Below are 22,709 nucleotides of genomic sequence, written 5' to 3'. Positions count from 1 at the left end.
GTCCCATCACTTCATGGCAACTAGATGGGGAACAGTGAAAACAGTGGCTGACTTTATTTTGGGGGGCTCCAAAATGAAAATGAAAATGAAAATTAAATGAAATTAAAAGACGCTTACTTCTTGGAAGGAAAGTTATGACCAACCTAGACAGCACATTCAAAAGCAGAGACATTACTTTGCCAACAAAGGTCCGTCTAGTCAAGGCTATGGTTTTTCCAGTGGTCATGTATGGATGTGAGAGTTGGACTATAAAGAAAGCTGAGCACTGAAGAATTGATGCTTTTGAACTGTGGTGTTGGAGAAGACCCTTGAGAGTCCCTTGGACTGCAAGGAGATCCAACCAGTCCATCCTAAAAGAAATCAGTCCTGAATATTCATTGGAAGGACTGATGTTGAACCGTGGTTGTAGATGAAATTAAAAGGTTGCTTAAGAGTACAAATTTAACACATAGCATAGTAGAAAGTTTAGCATTTAAAAAAAAATCTTGTTCATAAAATTCAACTTGACAGAGTAGTTATACCATGCTACTCCAATTCTCAAAGTTGTTACAGTTTAATAAAAAGCCACAATAATGATAAAAGTAAAAACAAATACCAAGTTTAAACTATTAAACTCAGTTTATTATCACTCCTAACCGCACTGGTTAACCATCCACATGATTGTGGTATCCTTTGCCTAGATATAAAGCTAATGAATATTGTGGAATTAAGTGAGATTTTAAAACTACACATTCATAATTTTCAGAATCTGAGGGGTTCTCGAATGTTATAAAAGTTAATGGAGACAGACACAATGTCCTTCTGCTTTAACAACAGAGAGGGAAACGTGGAAATCAAGTGTTGGTGGAGCGGACTCAGTGATCTGTGTTATCTGCTTGACAAAGCTTCACTTTCTGAGCTCCAGTCGGTGAAAGGAGACAGAATCACCAAGATGGTGGTGGGCTGGAAACAGACACAACGGCGGCCTGGGGATGGCCATGGCGACTGGGGAGGCCAAAGGCAGCTGCTCGCTGATGTGGTTAGAGATGCCACACAAGTTAGAAAGTTATGAGGAGGACGGTGTCCGCATTTACCCTGGGAAAATGCATTTCTCCTGAATGTTCTCTGTGCCTGAGTGCATGAGACCTGCAAGGAACAATCTCTGTGTTTCCTTTGAGGTTCTACATGAGAACAATGAGCAGACATTTTATAGCAGGTTTGAAACTTCCAAGTTAAATGAGTCATGCTGGGAATTCAGATGCATCAAAGATGGTGTGTGCTTAAGATTTTTTAGAATTGAGTTTAAATTTTTTCTTTTCCTTGTTTTTATCTTTATCTGCCCAGCATGTGGATCTTAGTTCCCCACCCAGTGATTGAACCCGCACCCCCTGCATTGGCAGTGTGGAATCTTAACCACTGGTCCCCCAGGGAAGTGACAATATGCTTAAGATTTTGATTAAAACAGACTTCTTAACTAAACTAATAACACTGAGCCTCAGTGTTCTCATCAGTAAAATAGGATCATGGAACACCACCAGAGCTCAGAGGTCTACTCTGGCATTATAAAGTCTATGTCAGGGGATCGAAACAAAGGCAATACTGGGTGGATGTGAGCTGCATTTTGGCTCCAGTCGTCATGGTGAAGGCAGGATTCTCTGCAGGGTCTCTGAGGCATTATGGCCTGTCCTTTCAGAGGACACTGACATCTCCAGAGCAGTGTCTCCACTCCAGACTCAGGCAGCAGTGTACACCTGTCTGGGACTCAACTGTTTTCCCCAGTTTCTCTATGTGATTGTTTATAATCACTTACACTGTCATGATAGAATTTTCAAGAAAGAATAAACAGCAAAGCAAACATATAAAATGAGATGAATCAGCAAACAAGGACAAAAGATTATTTTGATAAAATATTACTATCAGTTTGACCTGACTACAACTATAGTTAACAAAAATTCTAAAACAGCATTTTATCTGTGAGTGATGTTTGAGTTTATCTTAATCAAACTTGACAGGAATTAAACATCCTTTGCTGAAAACAATTTCCTAAACTAAATATAATCTTGAAGCTCTAATTCTGCCAACTCCACTTGGCAGATATATGGGGTGAAATAATTTCAAATGATATCATTGAGAGACACTCCAGTGCAACTTTATTTTTAATCTCTGGTGTAACACAAATTTTAAAGTAAAAAAGGGTTCAACAAGCTTAGAATAGATATAAATTAGTGAAATTGTTATTGTTATTATTTAGTCACTAAGTCATATCTCTTTGTGACCTTGTGGACTATATAGAGTACTTTTTTAACACATTTTTTATATGCTTTTGGTTTAGGGTCAATTGGAAAATTGCATTTATGCTTTATTAAAAAGGTTTCTTAGTGCTGCAATTATCCAGTTAAACAGAAAAGAAATGGAACTTTTAAAAAGTAAATGAAACTTAGCTACAACAACCAATGGCTTATAGGGTTCACGTAAAAAGTTTTTTATAAAAATAATTTCCCATTTATAGTATATTTTCTCATAGCTAAAATAATACCTTGTGTCACCTGTAAAATCAATTTCAAAGACTGCAGAAATCATTTGTAATTAATTTTTTGAGGGTCAGATGTATGTTTAATGATGTGATTCTTGTATTTAAGCCATGAGGGAAGGCCTTAATATCATTACTCATTATGTGTTATAAATTCCTGAATACTCTGATAGATTTTCAAAAGCCATGCTATGGTAACTGGAGAACTTTTATTCAATATTTAATAATTTATTTAGAGAATACCTTTATTTTTTCTAATTTTTCTCAGTGTGGCTATTTTTCTAAAACTAACAAACAGTGGGAGGGAAGACCAGATTTCTCCAATATGAGTCACTAATTTTTGTGGTTTTGGCTTTCCTGGTGGCTCAGACAATAAAAAATCCACCTGTAATGCAGGAGATCTGGGTTTGATCCCTGGGTCAGGAAGATCCCCTGGAGAAGGGAATCCCCTCTCCATATTCTTGCCTGGAGAAACCCATAGACAGAGGAGCCTGGTAGCCTACAGTCCATGGGTTTGCAAAGAGGTGGACACGACTGAGTAACTAAGCGCATGTGTGCGCGTGCGCGCGCGCACGCACACACACACACACACACACACACAGAGTTTTCATGGTACATTTCTCTGTAGGATCATTGCACCTAAAGAAAGGACTAGCCATGGTGAATCTCAGCAACTTGCTTCACTGATTTTGGATCTAATTTTTAGCCCATTAAAAGTGGGGCATCTTGTGCATATAGCTTTTGAAAACTTTTAATATGAATTTAGTCTTCAAATTAAAAAAAAAAATACAAAGGAAGTGAAGACTTTACTGGGAAGTAAACGCTTAGTGACTAAACTGCTTTACACAAAATAGGTGTTGTTGAAGACTTTTGCTGGGTACAGTTGTGTGATGGGATGAATATACCTTAACAGATAAAGTGTTGGCCACTATGCCATCCACGATGCCTTCTGTGAATGGATCAAAGTGCTTGTCAGGTCTCCTCATGAACTCCGGCTTCAGCCTGTAGCCACTCTTCCCATTGTATTCATACATCCCCATGTTTATCTGCATAGCCAGGTCTGCGAATAAAAGACACAAACCTTACTGGGACTGTATTTACATTTGGAGCAAGAACGTCTAAGATTTTATTACAGTACACTTCTGCTCCCTCTTTAAGAAGAAAGACTTATTATAGAAACTTAGGAAACAGATAAGAAAAAAAACCAAGCTGTCATCTCCAAATTCAGAGGTAAACGACTGCCAACAGGTTGGTGTATATTCTGTTTTTCTATTTAAAACATATTCATATATTTGAATATATAAATTATATGCAGTATGTCCATTTCATTAAATATTCACCTGCTTTAATTTTAATAACTGTATAAAATACTTTTGGATAAATATACCCAAACACAGATTATACCAGGCCCCACTCTGGACATGTTCGCGTCTCTCCCAAATCTTCATCCTTACATATAATGTTTCGATTTTACCACATTGTTGTGGTGAAGTCTTTGAAGATATCATTAACGATTCTCTCAGGAGTGAATTTTCTAGGTCAGAAAATATGTTTATTGGAAAAGCCTTTTGATAATTCTTACTCAGATACCCTTCAGAAAGTTTAAATCTCCAATCCTTGTTTTTGAGGATGGACTTCTTCATACTTAACCCACAGTAGATGCTATAATTCTTTTTTTAATTTATAGGAAAAAGGTTTTCCTTTAATTTTTTTATTTGTTTGATTACTCACTACCAATATCTAATCACTCATTGACTCGTTTCTAGTGGACAGAGATTCCTGGTCAAAGTTTGCTAAGACTTGATCAATATATGAAATAAATGTCTACATTATTTGCAATTGCTAGAGCTAAACAAACAAGCTTTAAAGTCATAATGAATTTGAGAAGCTATCAATTTGTTCCAGACTGTCTGAGTTACAACTCAGCTCTATTTAGATGGACAATAAAGAAGTGACAGTAGAACTATTTCAAAGTTTCATGTAACAAGTCATTTTTAGAGCAGGGAAAAAAAGTGAATTTTTATTTATCATTTCATAAGTTATTATGACTGTGATACCAAAATTGGATAAACTACCAAATTTATGCTTGAAAAAATTAACTTCAAAAGCCTAAAAATTAATTGCCAAGTCATATTTTCTAAAAAACAATATATAAGCAAGTAGAATTTTTCTCAGGAACAAAAGGATACTTACATATTAGGAGATATATTAATAAAATTTATCACATTTCTCACAAAGAAGAAATGGACATATGATCATCCTGATAGATGCCAAAGAGACATTTAATAATATTCAACATAAATTCCTAAAACCAGTGTTGTCATTTAGGCCAAGAGTAGATTCCTTTAGTGTGTAAAAGACTGTCTCAAAGTCACAGTTAGCATCTACTCATTGGCATCATGATGTGAAATTCTCATTAGTATCAAGATGAAGTGTCAAGATGATTCTTAATAGTATTAGTTAATATTATTTTAGAACAGTCAGTCCAAGGCAAAGAAACACTGAATGGTAATAGAAAAGGAGAATTTCATTTTCCACATATTAAACCATATTATTAAATATTATAATAATAACAAGGTTATTGGCTCCAGGAAGGTAAAAAATTTATTAATGGAGAAGACTTACAAATTGAAAAAATGAACCCAAATTAACAATGAAAATGACAACCTCTAGTATAAAAGACTGGTCTCTTACCAAGATTATACAGGAAAATTAAATCTGTGTAGATGAAAGGGTTAAATTACGTGTGAAAAAGAAACTATGAAAGAAATGGGAGTAAGCATGGATTGACTTTCAGATGTGGAGCTTGTAATTGTGAGAGTAAACTAAGATTCCGTAAAATAAAACATTAATCAATCTGATCTCATCTGTCCCCCAAAATAAGACAACATGACTTTTATATTAAAAGTACGGCTATAAATGAACAGAAAAATTGACAGCAGTCCTGAATAAAAGCAGAAATGCAAAAATAAAAATCATATCATTCCATCATAGGGGATTGCAGTGCAGAAGTAGGAAGTCAAGAGATACCTGGAGTAACAGGCAAGTTTGGCTTTGGAGTACAAAAGGTAAAGGGCAAAGGCTAAAAGTGCTTTGCCAAGAGAATACACTGGTCATAGCAAACACCCTCTTCCAACAACACAAGAGGATTCTACACATGGACATCACCAGATGGTCAATACAGAAATCAGATTGATGGTATACTTTGCAGCCAAAGATGGAGAAGCTCTAGAGAGTCAGCAAAAACAAGACCTGGAACTGACTGTGGCTCAGATCATCAGTTCCTTATTGCAAAATTCAGACTTAAAATTGAAAAGTGTAGGGAAAACCATGAGGCCATTGAGGTATGACATAAATCAAATCCCTTATGGTTATACAGTGGAGGGGATGAATAGATTCAAGGGATTCGATCTGGTAGACAGAGTGCTTGAAGAACTAAGGACAGTAGTTCATAACACTACTCAGGAGGCAGTGACTAAAACCATCCCAAAGAAAAAGAAATGCAAGAAGGCAAAGTGGTTGTCTAGCAGGCTTTATAAACAGCTGAGGAAAGAAGTGAAGCAAAAGACAAAGGAGAAAGGGAAAGATATACCCAATGAAAGGAGAGTTCCAGACAATGGCAAGGAGAGATAAGAAGGCCTTCTTAAATGAAGTATGCAAAGAAACAGAGGGAAACAATAGAATGAGGAAGACTAGAGATCTCTTCAAGAAAACTGGAAATATCAAGGGAATATTTCATGCAAGGATGGGCACAATAAAGGACAGAAATGGTAAGGACCTAAGAGAAGCAGAAGAGATTAAGAAGAGGTAGCAAGAATACACAGAAGAACTGTAGAAAACAGGTCTTAATGACCTGGAAAACTACAATGGTGTGATCACTCACCTAGAGCCAGACATCCTGGAATGCGAAGTGAAGTGGGCCTTAGGAAGCATTACTATGAACAAAGCTAGTGGTCGTAATGGCATCCCAGGTAAGCTATGTCAAATCCTAAAAGAGGATGCTGTTAAAGTGCTGCACTCAATATGTCAACAAATATGGAAAACTAAGCAGTGGCCAGAGGACTAGAAAAGGTCAGTTTTCATTCCAATCCCAAAGAAGGGCAATGCCAAAGAATGTTCAAACTACTGTACTACTGTGCTCGTTTTACATGCTAGTCCGTTTATGCTCAAAATCCTTCAAGCTAGGCTTCGGCAGTATGTGAACTGAGAACTTTCAGATGTACCAGCTGGGTTTAGAAAAGGCAGAGGAACCAGAGATCAAAGTGTCAACATTTATTGGATCATAGAGAAAACAAGAGAATTCCAGAAAAACACCTACTCCTGCTTCAATGACTATGCTGAAGCCTTAGACTGTGTGGATCACAGCGAACTGGAAAATTCTTAAAAAAATGGGCAATACCAGACTATCTTATCTCTTGAGAAACCTGTATATAGGTCGAGAAGCAACAGTTAGAATCAGTCATGGAAACTCACTGGTTCAAATTTGGGAAAGAAGTACGAAGCTGTATATTGTCATCCTGCTTATTTAAAGTATATGCAGAGTACATCATGTGGAATGTCAGGCTGGATGAATCACAAGCTGGAGTCAGAATTGCTGGGAGAAATAGCAACAGCCTCAGATATGCAAACGATACCACTCTACTGGCAGAAAGTGAAGAGGAACTAAAGAGCTTCTTGATGAAAGTGAAAGAGAAGACTGAAAAGGCTGGCTTGAAGCTCAACATTCAAAAACTAAAATCATGGCATCTAGTCCCATCAATTCATGGTAAATAAAAGGGGAAAAAGTGGAAGCAGTGACATTTGCTTTTCGTGGGCTCCAAAATCACTACAGATGGTGACTGCAGCCATGAAATTAAAATATGCTTGTTCCTTGGAAGGAAAACTATGACAAACCTAGACAGCATATTCAAAAGCAGAGACAGTACTTTGCCGACAAATGTCCTACAGTCAAAGCTATCGTTTTTCCAGTAGTCATGTATGGATGTGAGAGTTGGACCATAAAGAAGGCTGAGGGCCAAAGAACTGAGAGTCCTTTGGACTGCAAGAACACCAACCCAGTCAATTCTAAAGGAAATCAGTCCAGAATATTCATCGGAAGGACTGATGCTGAAGCTGAAGCTCCAATACTTTGGCCACCTGATGGAGGAGCTGACTCAATGCAAAAGACCCTGATGCTGGGGAAGATTGAAGGCTAAAGGAGAAGGGGAGCAGAGGAGGAGATGGTTAGGTAGCATCACTGACTATGATGAATTTGAATTTGAGCAAACTCCCGGAGACAATGGAGGACAGTGGACAGTGAGGAGAGTGGAGGACAGCCTGGGGTTCTGCAGTCCATGGGGCTGTAAAGAGTTGCAGACTTAGTGACTTAACAACAAAAATAAAAACACAAACTTACAATTTTCAACTTCAACACTCAGAGAAATGAAACAAAAAAGAACAAGGAGATATTTGTCTGAATTATTACCATTATTTAATAATAATACTTAACCAAGAACACAAATGTGAGGGAAAAACATACCATACGTTGCTGATTGAGAAGAAATCTCGTGCCACATTTTTGATGTACAAATTGGCATTGTACAAAGGCTCATAAAACTTTCACTTAATTCTATTTTAGGAACTTTTCCAAAAGAACATTAGGAGATAAACTTGACAATTTATATTTCAGCCTGTTCTCAGGGTATTATTTATAGCAGAAAAAAATGTCCTAAAGCTCAGTGATAGGAAGTGTGCTTTAGTTAATTCTGAGATGTACTTAATATATAGCTATTAAAATTCATGTTTCCATGTAATAAATATATATGAAGATATATATGTTAACAAGGTATTAAGTGAAAAAGCATGTATATGCATTGCCAAAATACTTACAGATCACAAAGCCAGAAGTTAACAATGTTGAGAGAATCTCTGAGTGGTAACATTCCTGGAAGTTTTATTATTTTCTTTATACTTATTTTGAATTTATAATATTTTTTAGAGTAAATGTGTATTACTTTTAATGTTTGAAAATAAGTAAAACAAATCTAAGTAAAGACATCTATAAACTATCAGAGATAATTCCTCAATATTCAAAATGTGCCTTTTTTGTAGTGATATTTTCTTTATGAAAATGTATTTTGTTTGTTTATTCAATCCAGTCTGGCAGTCTTTCTCCTCCTTGGGATGATTTTCAGGCACTTGGAGATGCGGCTTTTATAGGATGGAAATGAATAGTGTGTGACTTACCCACTGTTTGGAAATTAAGGGCAACCATTTGGCAGCCTGCATTCCAGAAGAGCTGAGGCATATAGTTAGATGAATCCACGCGTGTTCCCTTTGGATATATCCTGCTAAGCTGCATTTTGTTATATCTGGGCCATCATGTTAAGTAGTGAATACAATTACAAAAAGAATTAGCCAATAATACCAACTGAGAAGCTGCTTCCCATCTTTCTCTGAGGGGGAAATGAATTAAAGATGGATGATCTCATTGAACTAGCGAGTAAAATATGTAAAAAGCTTTCTGAATAAACAGAATAAATGTGCTTTTATAATACAAATGGAGCATCATCTTTGCAGAGCCTTGTGGGTAAAAACTAATGAAGCAGCAAAAATGGTTGAGTCAATGCAATTTTTTGGAGACTGTTAAGGACTGGCCTAGTGATTAAGGACATAAAAGGAAATCCGAATGGAGCAAATCATGGGACAGGATGATATTGTGCTTGGCAGAAGCAGATAGCATGAACTGTACAGCTATTTTTGAAATGCTCTCTGCTCATTTTCTTAACCTTCTCAGGGAATGCTCTTTGCCAAAACTATGGTACTCTTTATGATTGATAACAAGGTTAATATAGCACAGAAGATTTTTACTCATATTTTGATTCCTACCATCATCAGTTTTCCATCCTGAGAACCTTTTGGTTATTGAATGATGCTATGTTCTTAAAACACAATTAACTATTGCTATTACCAAGCTTTAAAGACTCCTCCTGCCAATGCAGGAAATGCAAGAAACACAAGTTAGGTCCCTGGGTTGGGGAGAGCAACCTGGAAATGCAACCTGCTCTAGTATTCTTGCCTGGGAAATCCCATGGACAGAGGAGTCTGACAGGCTACAGTCCATGGGATTGCAAAGAGTCAGACACAGTGGAGCAACTGAATACACACACACACACACACACACACACACACACACACACACACAATTACCAAGTTTGGCAGAGGTTAGCTCAGGTTCTGGGCTTGACAGGGGACTTAGGCCAAAGAGGGTCTGAAATTTAATTCTGAAACTTAGCTGTATGATCCAGGACAAGTTATTTCCCTTTTCTGTGCCTCAGTTTCTTCATCTATAAAAGATATATGATTCCTACATCATAGGGCTGTTGTGAGGATTACATTAAGACATAACAAAGGTCTACCACGTAGTTAGTACTTATTGATTGCTAATGAGTATGTCTATCGGCACTTTGTTTATGGAGTTTATCTCTATTTCCTTTCCTATTGTTAATGAACTTTAAAGATGATATTTTTTCTTTTATATAACTATTACATTTAATATTAATTTTATGAAAAAATTCTAATGTTTATGCCATTTTATTTTAATTCAGGAATAAAATAAAAAAAATTGTCATCAGGAGTCTCAACAAAGCCATTATTAGTAATATATATTTATGATATATATTATATATCATTAGTAATATATATTTATATTATCATCATCCCAACTATTTTCCAATTGGATGTCTATTACATGTAAGCATGTGAGACACCAGAAAGGTGTCTCTATTATCTATATAATATATACTTTGCATACATCATATTTTATGTATGTATAAAGTACACACACACATTTCGTATACACACGCATTTTACATATGTGATCCCTAACCCAAACAGCAAGCAACAAAGCTGGCATCATCATTTCTGTTTACTGGTGAGAAAACTTGGAATTGCCAAGGGTTAAAGAGCTTGATATTGTGAAGGTAACCTTGAAATCGTCCTTTACTCCAAGGCCAGTTCTCTTCCACAGGCCAGACTATCCCTCTCACCACTACATACGAAACCTGAAACTATTTGTCACTCCCAAGTGACAGACTTTAGCCATTTCATGCACCTTTTCCTTATTAAAGACAAAAATTAAACCAATAGCACAAGACTTCATTATTGTCAATTCGGCACACGTCCGTCAAATCAAGGATACTCTACAAATTCCACCGGAGACTTTGTAAGTTGCTCAAGACCTTTGGTTTCCACAAAGGAAGACATCTCGAAGCTTCTATTTCTTTCTGTGTTAACGACAGCAAAAAAAGTGAGAAATAAAATTCAGTGTTATAAATAATAGCATATAAGAAGTAGGCAAATGTCCACGAAACTGAGGGCAAAGACCCGCAAGTAACTTTTATATTTAATTTTGTTTTAGTTTTAATTTTCAGTCTTATTTGTGTCTTCTAATATTTGCTACCTGGTTAGGTGTTGTGCAAGTTAGGGACACGGTGGCCTCAATGTTAGAAGATGAATTCTAGACATGGAGAGTGTGGCTAGGCAAGCTGATCTGTCAAAAGAGGAAGGACCTTTTGTTTTAAATCCATTTAGATTGGTTTCTTGAAGCCGTCACTGATAATTAACAATACAGACCACGACCTCATGTACATTCCTGCCAGATGCTGATTATCTCCACTTGACTATACCCACATTGTCATCACCTCAAGCTTGTAGGTACCCTTCTGGTTGAAAGAACTAATGTGACCTTAGAATTTTGTTATTTTAAAGCAGAAGGATCCTTGAACATTTTCCAGTTGGATGGCCTCATTTTCAGATTACATGTCAGGGGCCACAGAGGTGAATATCCTAGAAGGTCTCCATATTCTTGGACATGGAGCAACATCTTGAAACCAGAAGTCAAGCTTCCAATTACAGTGAGAGAAACCAAAAGAAGTTATCTTAGTTTAGAAAGGCAAAGAGCCAAACAGCTTTTCTGACCTCTTTCCAACTAGAAATCACACTGCTACATATAAAGACATGTCACTTGGAGCTCAGTGATTTAAACCGAGTTACCGTCAGGCATTGTTCCCTCTTTGATGCCCATTTTCCAGAATTAAAGCCTCATTTTTCTTCCTAGTCATTCCCACATTCCTCCTTTATCCACCTCTTCACCTTCCCCAGTTTAGTCAACTCTAAAGGAAACGCTTGCTTCTCTTATTTTGGTCCATCAAAATTCTACTTTCATATGACTATTTTAAGCACAGCTGTTAATTAAAATTAAGTCGCTTTAATAGGTTCTTTATAAACTATGTGCAGTGTTCTTTTGAAAAAAGTGAGAAAATGGTGTAAAATACAAGAAGAAAGTACTTGTTTGTAAATCTTTGGCTGGTGCTGTTGTTATGAGGTTCTTAAAGGCCTAAATGTACCAGCTCCTTCCCAGTTTGGCTACTTGTCTGGGAGCTTTTGAATCATGAATTAAGCAAACATTTAACAGCCAAAGACAGTCATAGTAATATAAAAATAAGTACTTTATAGGATGTTTCATAGCTTGCGGTAAGAAGACTAGTAGTTATAACATCAAACAAACTGTTGAAATTTTTATGTCTAAACCTTATTGAAAGTTAGGCTTCCCTGGTACGTCAGACAGTAAAGAATCTGCCTGCAATGCAAGAGACCCCAGTTTGATCCCTGGAGAAGGGAATGGCTACCCACTTCACTATTCTTGCCTGGAGAACTCACTGAACAGAGGAGCCCAGTGGACTACAGTCCATGGGGTCACAAAAAGAGTCAGATACGACTGAGCACTTTGATAAAAGGGCTCCTTTCTCTTGCATCCAGTATGGACGGGTTGTCGGATGAAGTAAAACATCAAGTGATGTGAAGTTAATTATATATTCCCCTAAGTATATGAAACATAGGCTGAACAAATGAAATGTAGGTCCATTGATTTGGTTCCATTTCTATTTATCAGGATCGATCAAGTCTCTGCTTCCTTTTAAAGGATGGCTAAATAGTTTATTTCAACACTGTCATTTATACAATTGCCCTGTGTGGTCACGAATGAAAAACAATGTAGAATCCTCAATTAACTGTACTCTGGTCAGGTATCTTTTAGATAATCATGTACAGCCTGTAGGTCTATTAAGAATTTGGGGAAAATATCATGGAATATGTTCTCATATGGTTATATAGATATACACAATGCATATAAATATATGCTTATGTATATCTGGGGCTTCCCAGGTGGCCTTAGTGGTAAAGAACCTGCCTGCCAATGCAGGAGACTTAAGCGACTCTGGTTTGATCCCTGGGTTGGAAAGATCTCCTGGAGAAGGGCACGACAACCCATTCCAGTATTCTTGCCTGGAGAATCTCATGGACAAAAGAGCCTGGTGGGCTATAGTCCATAGGGTCTCAAAAAGTTGGACACGATGAAGCTGCTTACCATGCATGTTTATTTAGATAAATAAAAATCAGAGAGTAAAGACACACATATATTAAAAACTTCATAGAATAGTGCTAATAAGGGTGATTTTTTTTTGGTCTAATTATCCTGTGGGTATAATATACTCATTCTATACTACACCAGGGGTTTTTCTCCAGGGCAAACTTACTTTTTGAAGTTTCAAATGACTCGAACTTGACTGGCTGGATATAGTTCACCAGATTAGACATCTCTTCTGTAGCCATGGCCTCGCTCCCTGCGGTCCCCTGGAAGCAGGAGTAAAAGCAATGTTCCCAGAGTCAGCATTATGTTAGGGAGGGTTCTTTTCCCAGGGCAATGATCAAATGACCCATGAGGGCAGAAAAGGATCACTCCTTTTCTGAAAACAGTTATCGCCAACAGAAAATGGATCAGAGGAGAAAGGAAAAGCAGCACCTTGCACTACACGCTGAGGGGTGGCAGGAGGAAGGTCTCTGGGTGGCTCCCCGAGCACCCAGTGCCAGCAGCATCAGGACCACCCGAAAGCTCGCGGGAGAGCAGCCTCCCAACCCTCCTGAACCAGGATCTGTAATGTACTAAGGTGACCCAAACGCACAGCAAAGTCAAAGAAGCCTCGAGCTGTGTCCCATCTGTCAAAACAGGGAGTCTGCAGGTGATGTCTGAAGTTAATATATCGAGAATTCATTGGACAAGTCATGCCGGGGGGTCACTGTGCCTGTGCCCCGCAACTACTGAAGCCCGCTCACTCTGGAGCTCCTGGACTGCAACTAGAAAGTCTGTGTGCTGCCAGGGAACAGTCCCTCTGACACAACCAAGATCCTGCAGGCCACAACGAAGACCTGACACAGCCAGGTAAATCAATAAAATAGTTAAAAAAGAACTCATCATACAATACGAAAATGAGCATGTAGGTGACCACTGGGTGAATGGAAAATTGTTATTGAAAAGGGTCGCCAGTGAAAGTGGGTTGGGGTGGACAAACAAATATTGCTTTTCTTTAGAACCTTTCTGCTCGGCCTCCCTTCCTAGCTCCTGGGCACCGATTAAGCAAGCAGCACAATGCATCTTTCCTGCTGGCTCAGTGGTAAAGAATCCGGCTGCAGTGTGGGAGAAGACAGGTTCGATCCCTGGGTTGGGAAGATCCCTTGGAGAAGGAAATGGCAACCCATTCCAGTATTCTTGCCCGGGAAATCCCATGGACAGAAGAGCCTGGTGGGGCCACAAAGAGTCAGACACGACTTAGCGACTAAACAACAATACATAGAAGGTCAGGAGCTCAGGGTCTAGAGCCAGTCTGGGGCAAGTTACTTAACTGCTCTGTGCCTCAGTTTGCTCGCCTATAAAATTAGGAAAAAATTAGTCTCAATAACAAATAGAGTTCTTGTGATTATTAAGTGTGTAAACTTATGTGAAAGAGCTCAGAAGAGTACCTGGCATATTAAAGCCTCATATTACTTTAGCTAATATTAGCTATTATATAAATACCACTTTGATGAAACTTTTTATAAAGAAGAAAGCCTACAGTGAAGTACTGATATGGGCAGACCTTTGTAGGCTGATTTAACATTTTCTCCCACTTTTAGAAGGCAGAATACAAGGGAGACAAGGTTTCTTTTGAAAACTTCTGTAGCAAGGTTAAGATTAAATGTTAATTAGGAAATATCCATTGTAAATGGTTATCCAACTAGTAAGATAGTTTTAAAATGATCAAAAGTTACAGATAAAAAGTTTACACAATTGAAATAATTCTCAGGAAAAGCTACTTTGTAATAGTTTTTCTTCTGGGTATTAGGTTGAAATTTAGTGGGGAAAATATAATCAAGACTTTAGACTACATTAAAGGAAATAATTATAAGAGGAAGAACTCCATGTCAGAACAGCTTATTATTTGTTATTTATCTTTATTAATTAAATTGTAAAGATACAATTACTGAGGCATACTTTTCAATATATTTGAAAGCAGATTCGGTATACATTTTTTGAACAGGACTCCTGCTAAATGTTTTAAAATGTCAATTGACCTATCCTTGATTTTCTTCTAGAGTCTGTGCAATTAATGTTTCTGAGTTATTTGGGGAATCTTGAACTTCTAAATATTAAATATACATAAATATTCAGTAGAAATCTCTGGTGGTTCCAAAATATAAGAATGGGGAATTCCATGAAGGTCCAGGGGTTAGACCCCAGGCTTCCTCTGTTGGGGCTTGGATTCAATCCTTGGTCAGGAAACTAAGATCCTACAAGCCAGGCAGCCAAACAAAGGTCAAAATCATCAGGAGGAAATTAATGTCAAGTTTACAAACATTTTTCCAAACCTCATGTCTTCTCTGGACTTTGGACCATGACATCCATTTAACTGCCTCAAAAACTGAAGTGGGAAGATGGAGATCACAAATTTTGAATTCATCCTCAAGATACTACATTTGATGAAAGACAGCCTCAGCAAAACTGTTCCTTAGAGAGAACTTTGCTTAACACAATACTTGGTTTAGTGATCAATTTTGCATTTTCAGTTTTAAACTATTTTTACCACTAGATGGCAGAAGGTGACCAGAACTACATTCAGAGCGAGCGGACTGGAATGGCAAGTTGGTGAAAAATCTCTGACCAGAAGTCAAGCCCTAGAAACCTACCTCATCCATTGAAGACTTTTTACAGTCATCATCATCGTCATCATCGTCACTCTCTGTATCAGCTTCTCCTGTCAAATTTTAATAACAGATCATGAAGCAAACAAGCAATTACAGGTTTGAAGCACATGTAACATGTATATTTACCAAACATTTCCTTGAAAGTTGGCCTTTCACTAAAATTATCCTTTTGGATATTTAAATTTTATTAATTGTAAAGCATTATACTGGGCTTGAATTTTTTTTATAAATTTGATGTGTGAAATTTCCAAACTCTATAAAAGATGCTTGTCTTAGCATTTTTATCTATGTTTTGCAAAGCATATGGCATCTTTTACAGTTACCTCTCTCTAGTACACATATCCTATCTTGATGTATATATCCTCTTTCAGGGTCTCTATGACCTAAAACAGATAAACGATTACTTTTCCATCTTTCCCTTTTCTTCTCAGCCCTAACTCTTCATGTGATTCTTGGCCAGCGCTCAGTGACCTTGGCTAGAGAGGACCTCATGGAAGTGGAAGTAGAGGACAAGAGATGGGACAGGAACAGGGGCTATAGCAGCAACCTGATTCTCCAGAACTGTAAGGTACTGACTATATCCTGTGATTTGTCTGCAGGCTTATTTGATGGAGGCATTGTTGTCTAAGGGCTTCCCAGGTGGCACTAGTGGTAAGAACCTGCCTGCCAATGCAGGAGACGTGAGATGCAGGTTTGATCCCTTGGGTGGGAAGATCCCTGGAGGAGGGCATGGCAACAGACTCTAGTATTCTTGCCTGGAGGATCCCACGGCCAGCAGAACCTGGTGGGCTACAGTCCATGGGGTTGCAAGGAGTTGGACATGACAGAATCAACTTAGCAGGCACACAGGCATGAACTGTTGTCTAAACAGTGCATGTATCTTTACAAATGGCATATTCTATTTAAAAGTGCAGAATAAAATGGGTGAATCTTAAATAACTATGCATGGGAATCTCCCTCAATCAGATCTCATGCAGTTTCATATTTAGCCAATATGCTGGCATTTCAATAGATTGTTTTTCTCTCCAAAGTTTAGGTGGATGTTTACATCCTTAATCATCATTACATACTTAAAGAGTCATATTGGCATGCAGCATTCTGTTCTTCACAGCTCTGGGATTCAGTTAGACCCAGTGATATCAAGTAAAAAGTAACAAACAGCATACTTCTAAATTGTTTGATTTGACTTCCCGTGTCCAGACAGTGCAATAGCATAATAAACCCAGTAGATGGCAACCTTGGCTCAACAACGAGGCAGCTTACATGGGCCAGTAAGGGCCTCCCCTTCCTGCCATCTATAAATTAACTCCCCTGCTCGGGCTCTGTAAACGGCACTGCCACTGCCTCCAAGAAGCTTATTAATGTTTTCACTTGGCTGACAACAAGAGCAGTGGGCAAAGTATTCATGAAATAATCTTTAGAGGAAAAAGTTGTCTGGGACCAACATGGTTTATTATTTATGGCTTGTTTGTTAAAGAAAGCCACATATAACTGTTTTATGAAGCTAATATTGTGTTAGTTAATAAGGGTGAATCAATTCCACTTTGAATAGAAAACACGGCTTATTCTGTAGAGATACATTCTTTTAAGAGGTCGATGCAAAATTTCTTAGAGTCAAATTTATTGTCTCAAATTTTGGTAACCACTTTTTTTTTTTAAATTAAAGAGGAGGTTCTTTTTATTGAGTAATTTAAGGTGCTTCATGGTACAACATACCAGAATTTCAAATAATCATGCCATTCTCTGCTTTATGTGGGAAAGAAAGAATTTGTCATCCTTTACTCTATGAGCAGGGACGTGGTTTCTCCCTTAGATTTTGGAGGGAACTTGAAGAAATCCTGTTGCATAATATTAATAATAATAAATTATTCTAGTTCTTTAAACAAGTGTACAGGCAAAGGGCTGGATCTCTTGGGGGAAGATCTCACCAATAGGTGCTAAGAAAAGTAGATTAGCTTTTGTATAAGAAATATTCCATTTTTCAAGTTACTTGATTTCCCAATACTGAGCACATCAACAAGCCAAATGGCAAATTAGTAGCGGTCTTTATTCAGGGGCCTACTTACATATATAAATGTCAAAAAATTTCCATCACGATAAATAAATATTGCACAACAGAGAATTGGGCTAGTTTAGGAAATCCACTGAATTACTAACAGATTGGGGCTCTTTCTCTGAATTAAGCAATAATGTTCATCGCCTGTAAAAATCATCATTTGTCTTACGCATCCAGTTAATAAGAGGGAGAGAACTGGCGAAGGCAGATGGTAAAACAACAAGCTCCCACACACAAGGGAAGACTTGGTTTACTTGGTTTACTCAAGGGATAGAATTGTGCTGGGAAATCGGTGGCCTGTCACTGACTTGCTTTCCGAAACTTCAAAAAGAACATTCTCACTGAGAATAGAAGTTATTTTTGAAAAAAGAATCAGAATTGTGTAGTTATGTTTTAAACGCACTTTTAAAAACTACCAAAAAAATCTTTCTAGGAATTACATAGTATCTGTGGACAAGGATTTTAATGTAAACAATAAATGTAATTGGTAACTATGATGGAAAAATAGAAGAAAAGATAAATCAGGCTCTTGATGAATCTTTTTTTTTCTGATTTACCTAGAGTTTATATTTTAATTTTTTAATTTTCTTTTTAAATCTTTTAATTGACATATGATAGATATACAGAGAAGTATGCATGCCACGTGTGTACAGCAATGGTACCCAGATCAGCAAACAAAATATAACCAGAAGCCTCCTTGGGTCCCTTCCAGTCACCTCGTCACCAGGAGTCACCCTCTCTTGACCTCTACAAGTCCTGGTTAGTTCTGGCATTTTCGTACTTTATATAAATGGGATCAGACAGTGGACACTTACTTTTGCATTTGATTTCTTTTCCTCAACACTATATTTCTAAATGAGAGTCATCTATGTTGTTGAGTGCACTGAAGACAGCTACACATTATTCCAGGAGGGGAATTACTGCACAATGTATCTGTCTGTGGATGCGCTATTCTGAGTGGTGCTGCTTTAAGAGTTCTCGCCCATACTTCTTGGTGAATATCTCCATGCACTTCTGTTGGCTATATACCTAGGAACAGAATTCTCTGGGGTACAGGGGCTTCATATGCCTCTGTTCAGCCTAGCTTCTGTAGATGCTGCCAAATACTTTTCCAAAGCCACTGTCCCAATGTTAGCTAATTTTTTATTGGAGAACTTTCTAGATTCAAGCTTAAAGTTTGCTTTACATAGTCAGCCTCCAATCAGGAGCTCTTCATAATGCCATCATGTCAGATCTTTTCAGACTGCCAAGATACTGCCTAGAACTGGAAAAGAACTTAGACTAAATGATAAATAAGTCAAAGGAAATGGGTGACCGCTTTGAATTCTTTTATAATCAATCACAAAAGTCTATTTCAACTTAAATCTAATATGAAAATAAATGATACTAAACATCATTTCGGATGCAGGGTAGCTCCTCCTGGCTGCCTCCCCTGACCTCGGATATGCGGTACTTCCTCTCGGCTGTTCCTGCGCTGTCGCAGCCTGACACTCTCGGCTGCTGCCCCTGACCTCGGACGCCAGGTAGCTCCTCCCGGCCACTGCCTCTTGGGCATGAGGTCCTCCTGGCTTCTGCCGCTGGCCTCGGATGTGCGGTAGCTCCTCTTGGCCAAGCTAGGTGCACATTGTAGCCACCCGTGCTATGTGCGCCGTCGCAGCTGCCTGCACTATGTGCGCCGTCGCAGCCGCCCGTGCCCCTCACGTCTGAGGTGAGGGGCGGCAGTTGGGAGGAGCTACCCCGCGTCCGAGGTCAGGGGCGGGGGTCAAGAGTGCCAGGCTGCGACAGTGCAGGAGCAGCCGAGAGGAGCTGCCCTATGTCCAAGGCCAGCGGTGGTGGCCAGAAGGAGCTACCCCACACCCGAGGCCAGGGGCAGCGCTGGGAGGAGCAACCCCACATCCAAGGAGCGGTGGCTGCCCAGGTGCAGGAGGGCCCAGGAGCTATTCCAGGTTCAAGGTCAGGAGGGGCGGTGGAGAGGAGATACCCCTTATCCAAGGTAAGGAGCAGCATCTGCGCTTTGCTGGAGCAGCGGAGAAGAGATACCCCACATCCAAGGTAAGAGAAATCCAAGTAAGACGGTAGGTGTTGCAAGAGGGCATCAGAGGGCAGACACACTGAAACTATAATCACAGAAAACTAGTCAATCTAATCACACTAGGACTACAGCCTTGTCTAACTCAAATTTAGCCATGCCCGGGGGGCCACCCAAGATGGGCGGGTCATGGTGGAGAGGTCTGACACAATGTGGTCCACTGGAGAAGGGAATGGCAAACTACTTCAGTACTCTTGCCTTGAGAACCCCATGAACAATATGAAAAGGCAAAATGATAGGATACTGAAAGAGGAACTCCCCAGGTCAGTAGGTACCCAATATGCTACTGGAGATCAGTGGAGAAATAACTCCAGAAAGAATGAAGGGATGGAGCCAAAGCAAAAACAATACCGAACTGTGGATGTGACTGGTGATAGATGCAAGGTCCAGTGCTGTAAAGAGCAATATTGCATAGGAACCTGGAATGTCAGCTCCATGAATCAAGGCAAATTGGAAGTGGTCAAACAGGAGATGGCAAGAGTAAACATCAACATTCTAGGAATCAGTGAACTAAAATGGACTGGAATGGGTGAATTCAACTCAGATGACCATTATATCTACTCCTGCGGGCAGGAATCCCTTAGAAGAACTGGAGTAGCCATCATGGTCAACAAAAGAGTCTGAAATGCAGTACTTGGATGCAATCTCAAAAACGACAGAATGATCTCTGTTCGTCTCCAAGGCAAACCATTCAATATCACAGTAATCCAAGTCTATGCCACAACCAGTAATGCTGAAGAAGCTGAAGTTGAACGGTTCTATGAAGACCTACAAGACCTTTTAGAACTAACATCCGAAAAAGATGTCCTTTTCATTATAGGGCACTGGAATGTAAAAGTAGGAAGTCAAGAAACACCTGGAGTAACAGGCAAATGTGGCCTTGGAATGCGGAATGAAGCAGGGCAAAGACTAATAGAGTTTTGCCAAGAAAATGCACTGGTCATAGCAAACACCCTCTTCCAACAACACAAGAGAAGACTCTACACATGGACATCACCAGATGGTCAACACCAAAATCAGATTGATTATATTCTTTGCAGCCAAAGATGAAGAAGCTCTATACAGTCAACAAAAACAAGACCGGGAGCTGACTGTGGCTCAGATCATGAACTCCTTATTGCCAAATTCAGACTTAAATTGAAGAAAGTAGGGAAAACCACTATAACATTCAGGTATGACCTAAATCAAATCCCTTCTGATTATACAGTGGAAGTGAGAAGTAGATTTAAGGGACTGATAGATAGAGTGCCTGATGAACTATGGAATGAGGTTCATGACATTGTACAGGAGACAGGGATCAAGACCATCCCCATGGAAAATAAATGCAAAAAAGCAAAATGGCTGTCTGAGGAGGCCTTACAAATAGCTGTGAAAAGAAGAGAAGTGAAAAGCAAAGGAGGAAAGGAAAAATATAAGCATCTGAATGCAGAGTTCCAAAGGATACCAAGAAGAGATAGGAAAGCCCTCCTCAGTGATCAATGGAAAGAAATAGAGGAAAACAACAGAATGGGAAAGACTAGAGATCTCTTCAAGAAAATTAGAGATACCAAGGGAACATTTCATGCCAAGATGGGCTAAAGGACAGAAATGGTATGGACTTCACAGAAGCAGAAGATATTAGGAAGAGGTGGCAGGAATACACAGAAGAACTGTACAGAAAAGATCTTCACTACCAAGATAATTACGATGGTGTGATCACTCACCTAGAGCCAGACATCATGGAATGTGAAGTCAAGTGGGCCTTAGAAAGCATCACTGCGAACAAAGCTAGTGGAGGTGATGGGATTCCAGTTGAGCTATTTCAAATCCTAAAAGATGATGTTGTGAAAGTGCTGCACTCAATACGCCAGCAAATTTGGGAAAACTCAGCAGTGGCCACAGAACTGGAAAGTCAGTTTTCATTCCAATCCCAGAGAAAGGCAATGCCAAAGAATGCTCAAACTACGGCATAATTGCACTCATCTCACATGCTAGTAAAGTAATGTTCAAAATTCTCCAAGCCAGGCTTCAGCAATATGTGAACCGTGAACTTCCTGATGTTCAAGCTGGTTTTAGAAAAGGCAGAGGCACCAGAGATCAAATTGCCAACATCTGCTGGATCATTGAAAAAGCAAGATAGTTCCAGAAAAACATCTATTTCTGCTTTATTGACTATGCCAAAGCCTTTGACTGTGTGGATCACAATCAACTGTGGAAAATTCTGAGAGAGATGGGAATACCAGACCACCTGACCTGCCTCTTGAGAAACCTATATGCAGGTCAGGAAGCAACAGTCAGAACTGGACATGGAGTAACAGACTGGTTCCAAATAGGAAAAGGAGAACGTCTAGGCTGTATATTGTCACCCTGCTTATTTACCTTCTATGCAGAGTACATCATGAGAAATGCTGGGCTGGAAGAAGCACAAGCTGGAATCAAGATTGCCGGGAGAAATATCAATAACTTCAGATATGCAGATGACACCACCCTTATGGCAGAAAGTGAAGAGGAAGGAACTAAAAAGCCTCTTGATGAAAGTGAAAGTGGAGAGTGAAAAAGTTGGCTTAAAGCTCAACATTCAGAAAATGAAGATCACGGCATCTGATCCCATCCCTTTATGGGGAATAGATGGGGAAACAGTGGAAACAGTGTCAGACTTTATCTTTTTGGGCTCCAAAATCACTGCAGATGGTGACTGCAGCCATGAAATTAAAAGACGCTTACTCCTTGGAAGAAAACTTATGACCAACCTAGATAGCATATTCAAAAGCAGAGACATTACTTTGCCGACTAAGGTCTGTTTAGTCCAGGCTATGGTTTTTCCTGTGGTCATGTATGGATGTGAGAGTTGGACTGTGAAGAAAGCTGAGCGCCAAAGAATTGATGCTTTTGAACTGTGGTGTTGGAGAAGACTCTTGAGAATCCCTTGGACTGCAAGGAGATCCAACGAGTCCATTCTGAAGGAGATCAGCCCTGGGATTTCTTTGGAAGGAATGATGCTAAAGCTGAAACTCCAGTAC

At 39.0% G+C, this 22,709-nt stretch overlaps 1 protein-coding gene across 2 annotated transcripts in view; it reads right to left on the bottom strand.

The window, feature by feature from the left end:
- Positions 1-22,709, bottom strand: part of PLCB1 (phospholipase C beta 1) — an 857,274-nt gene that overhangs the window by 155,804 nt on the left and 678,761 nt on the right. For both annotated transcript variants that reach the window (XM_042230393.1, XM_060397115.1), the window contains exons 15-19: positions 15,548-15,615; positions 13,084-13,180; positions 10,689-10,773; positions 8,735-8,859; positions 3,415-3,569 (exon numbers count right to left, since the gene is read on the bottom strand). In XM_042230393.1, coding sequence (XP_042086327.1) covers positions 3,415-3,569; positions 8,735-8,859; positions 10,689-10,773; positions 13,084-13,180; positions 15,548-15,615 — 530 coding nt within the window. The remainder of the gene's footprint in view (positions 1-3,414; positions 3,570-8,734; positions 8,860-10,688; positions 10,774-13,083; positions 13,181-15,547; positions 15,616-22,709) is intronic.

The sequence above is a fragment of the Ovis aries genome, chromosome 13 (assembly GCF_016772045.2).
Source record: "Ovis aries strain OAR_USU_Benz2616 breed Rambouillet chromosome 13, ARS-UI_Ramb_v3.0, whole genome shotgun sequence".
Classification (NCBI taxonomy): Eukaryota; Metazoa; Chordata; class Mammalia; order Artiodactyla; family Bovidae; genus Ovis; species Ovis aries.
The sequence above is the reverse complement of the archived record's forward strand: the minus strand, read 5'-3'. Positions and strand labels throughout refer to the sequence as shown.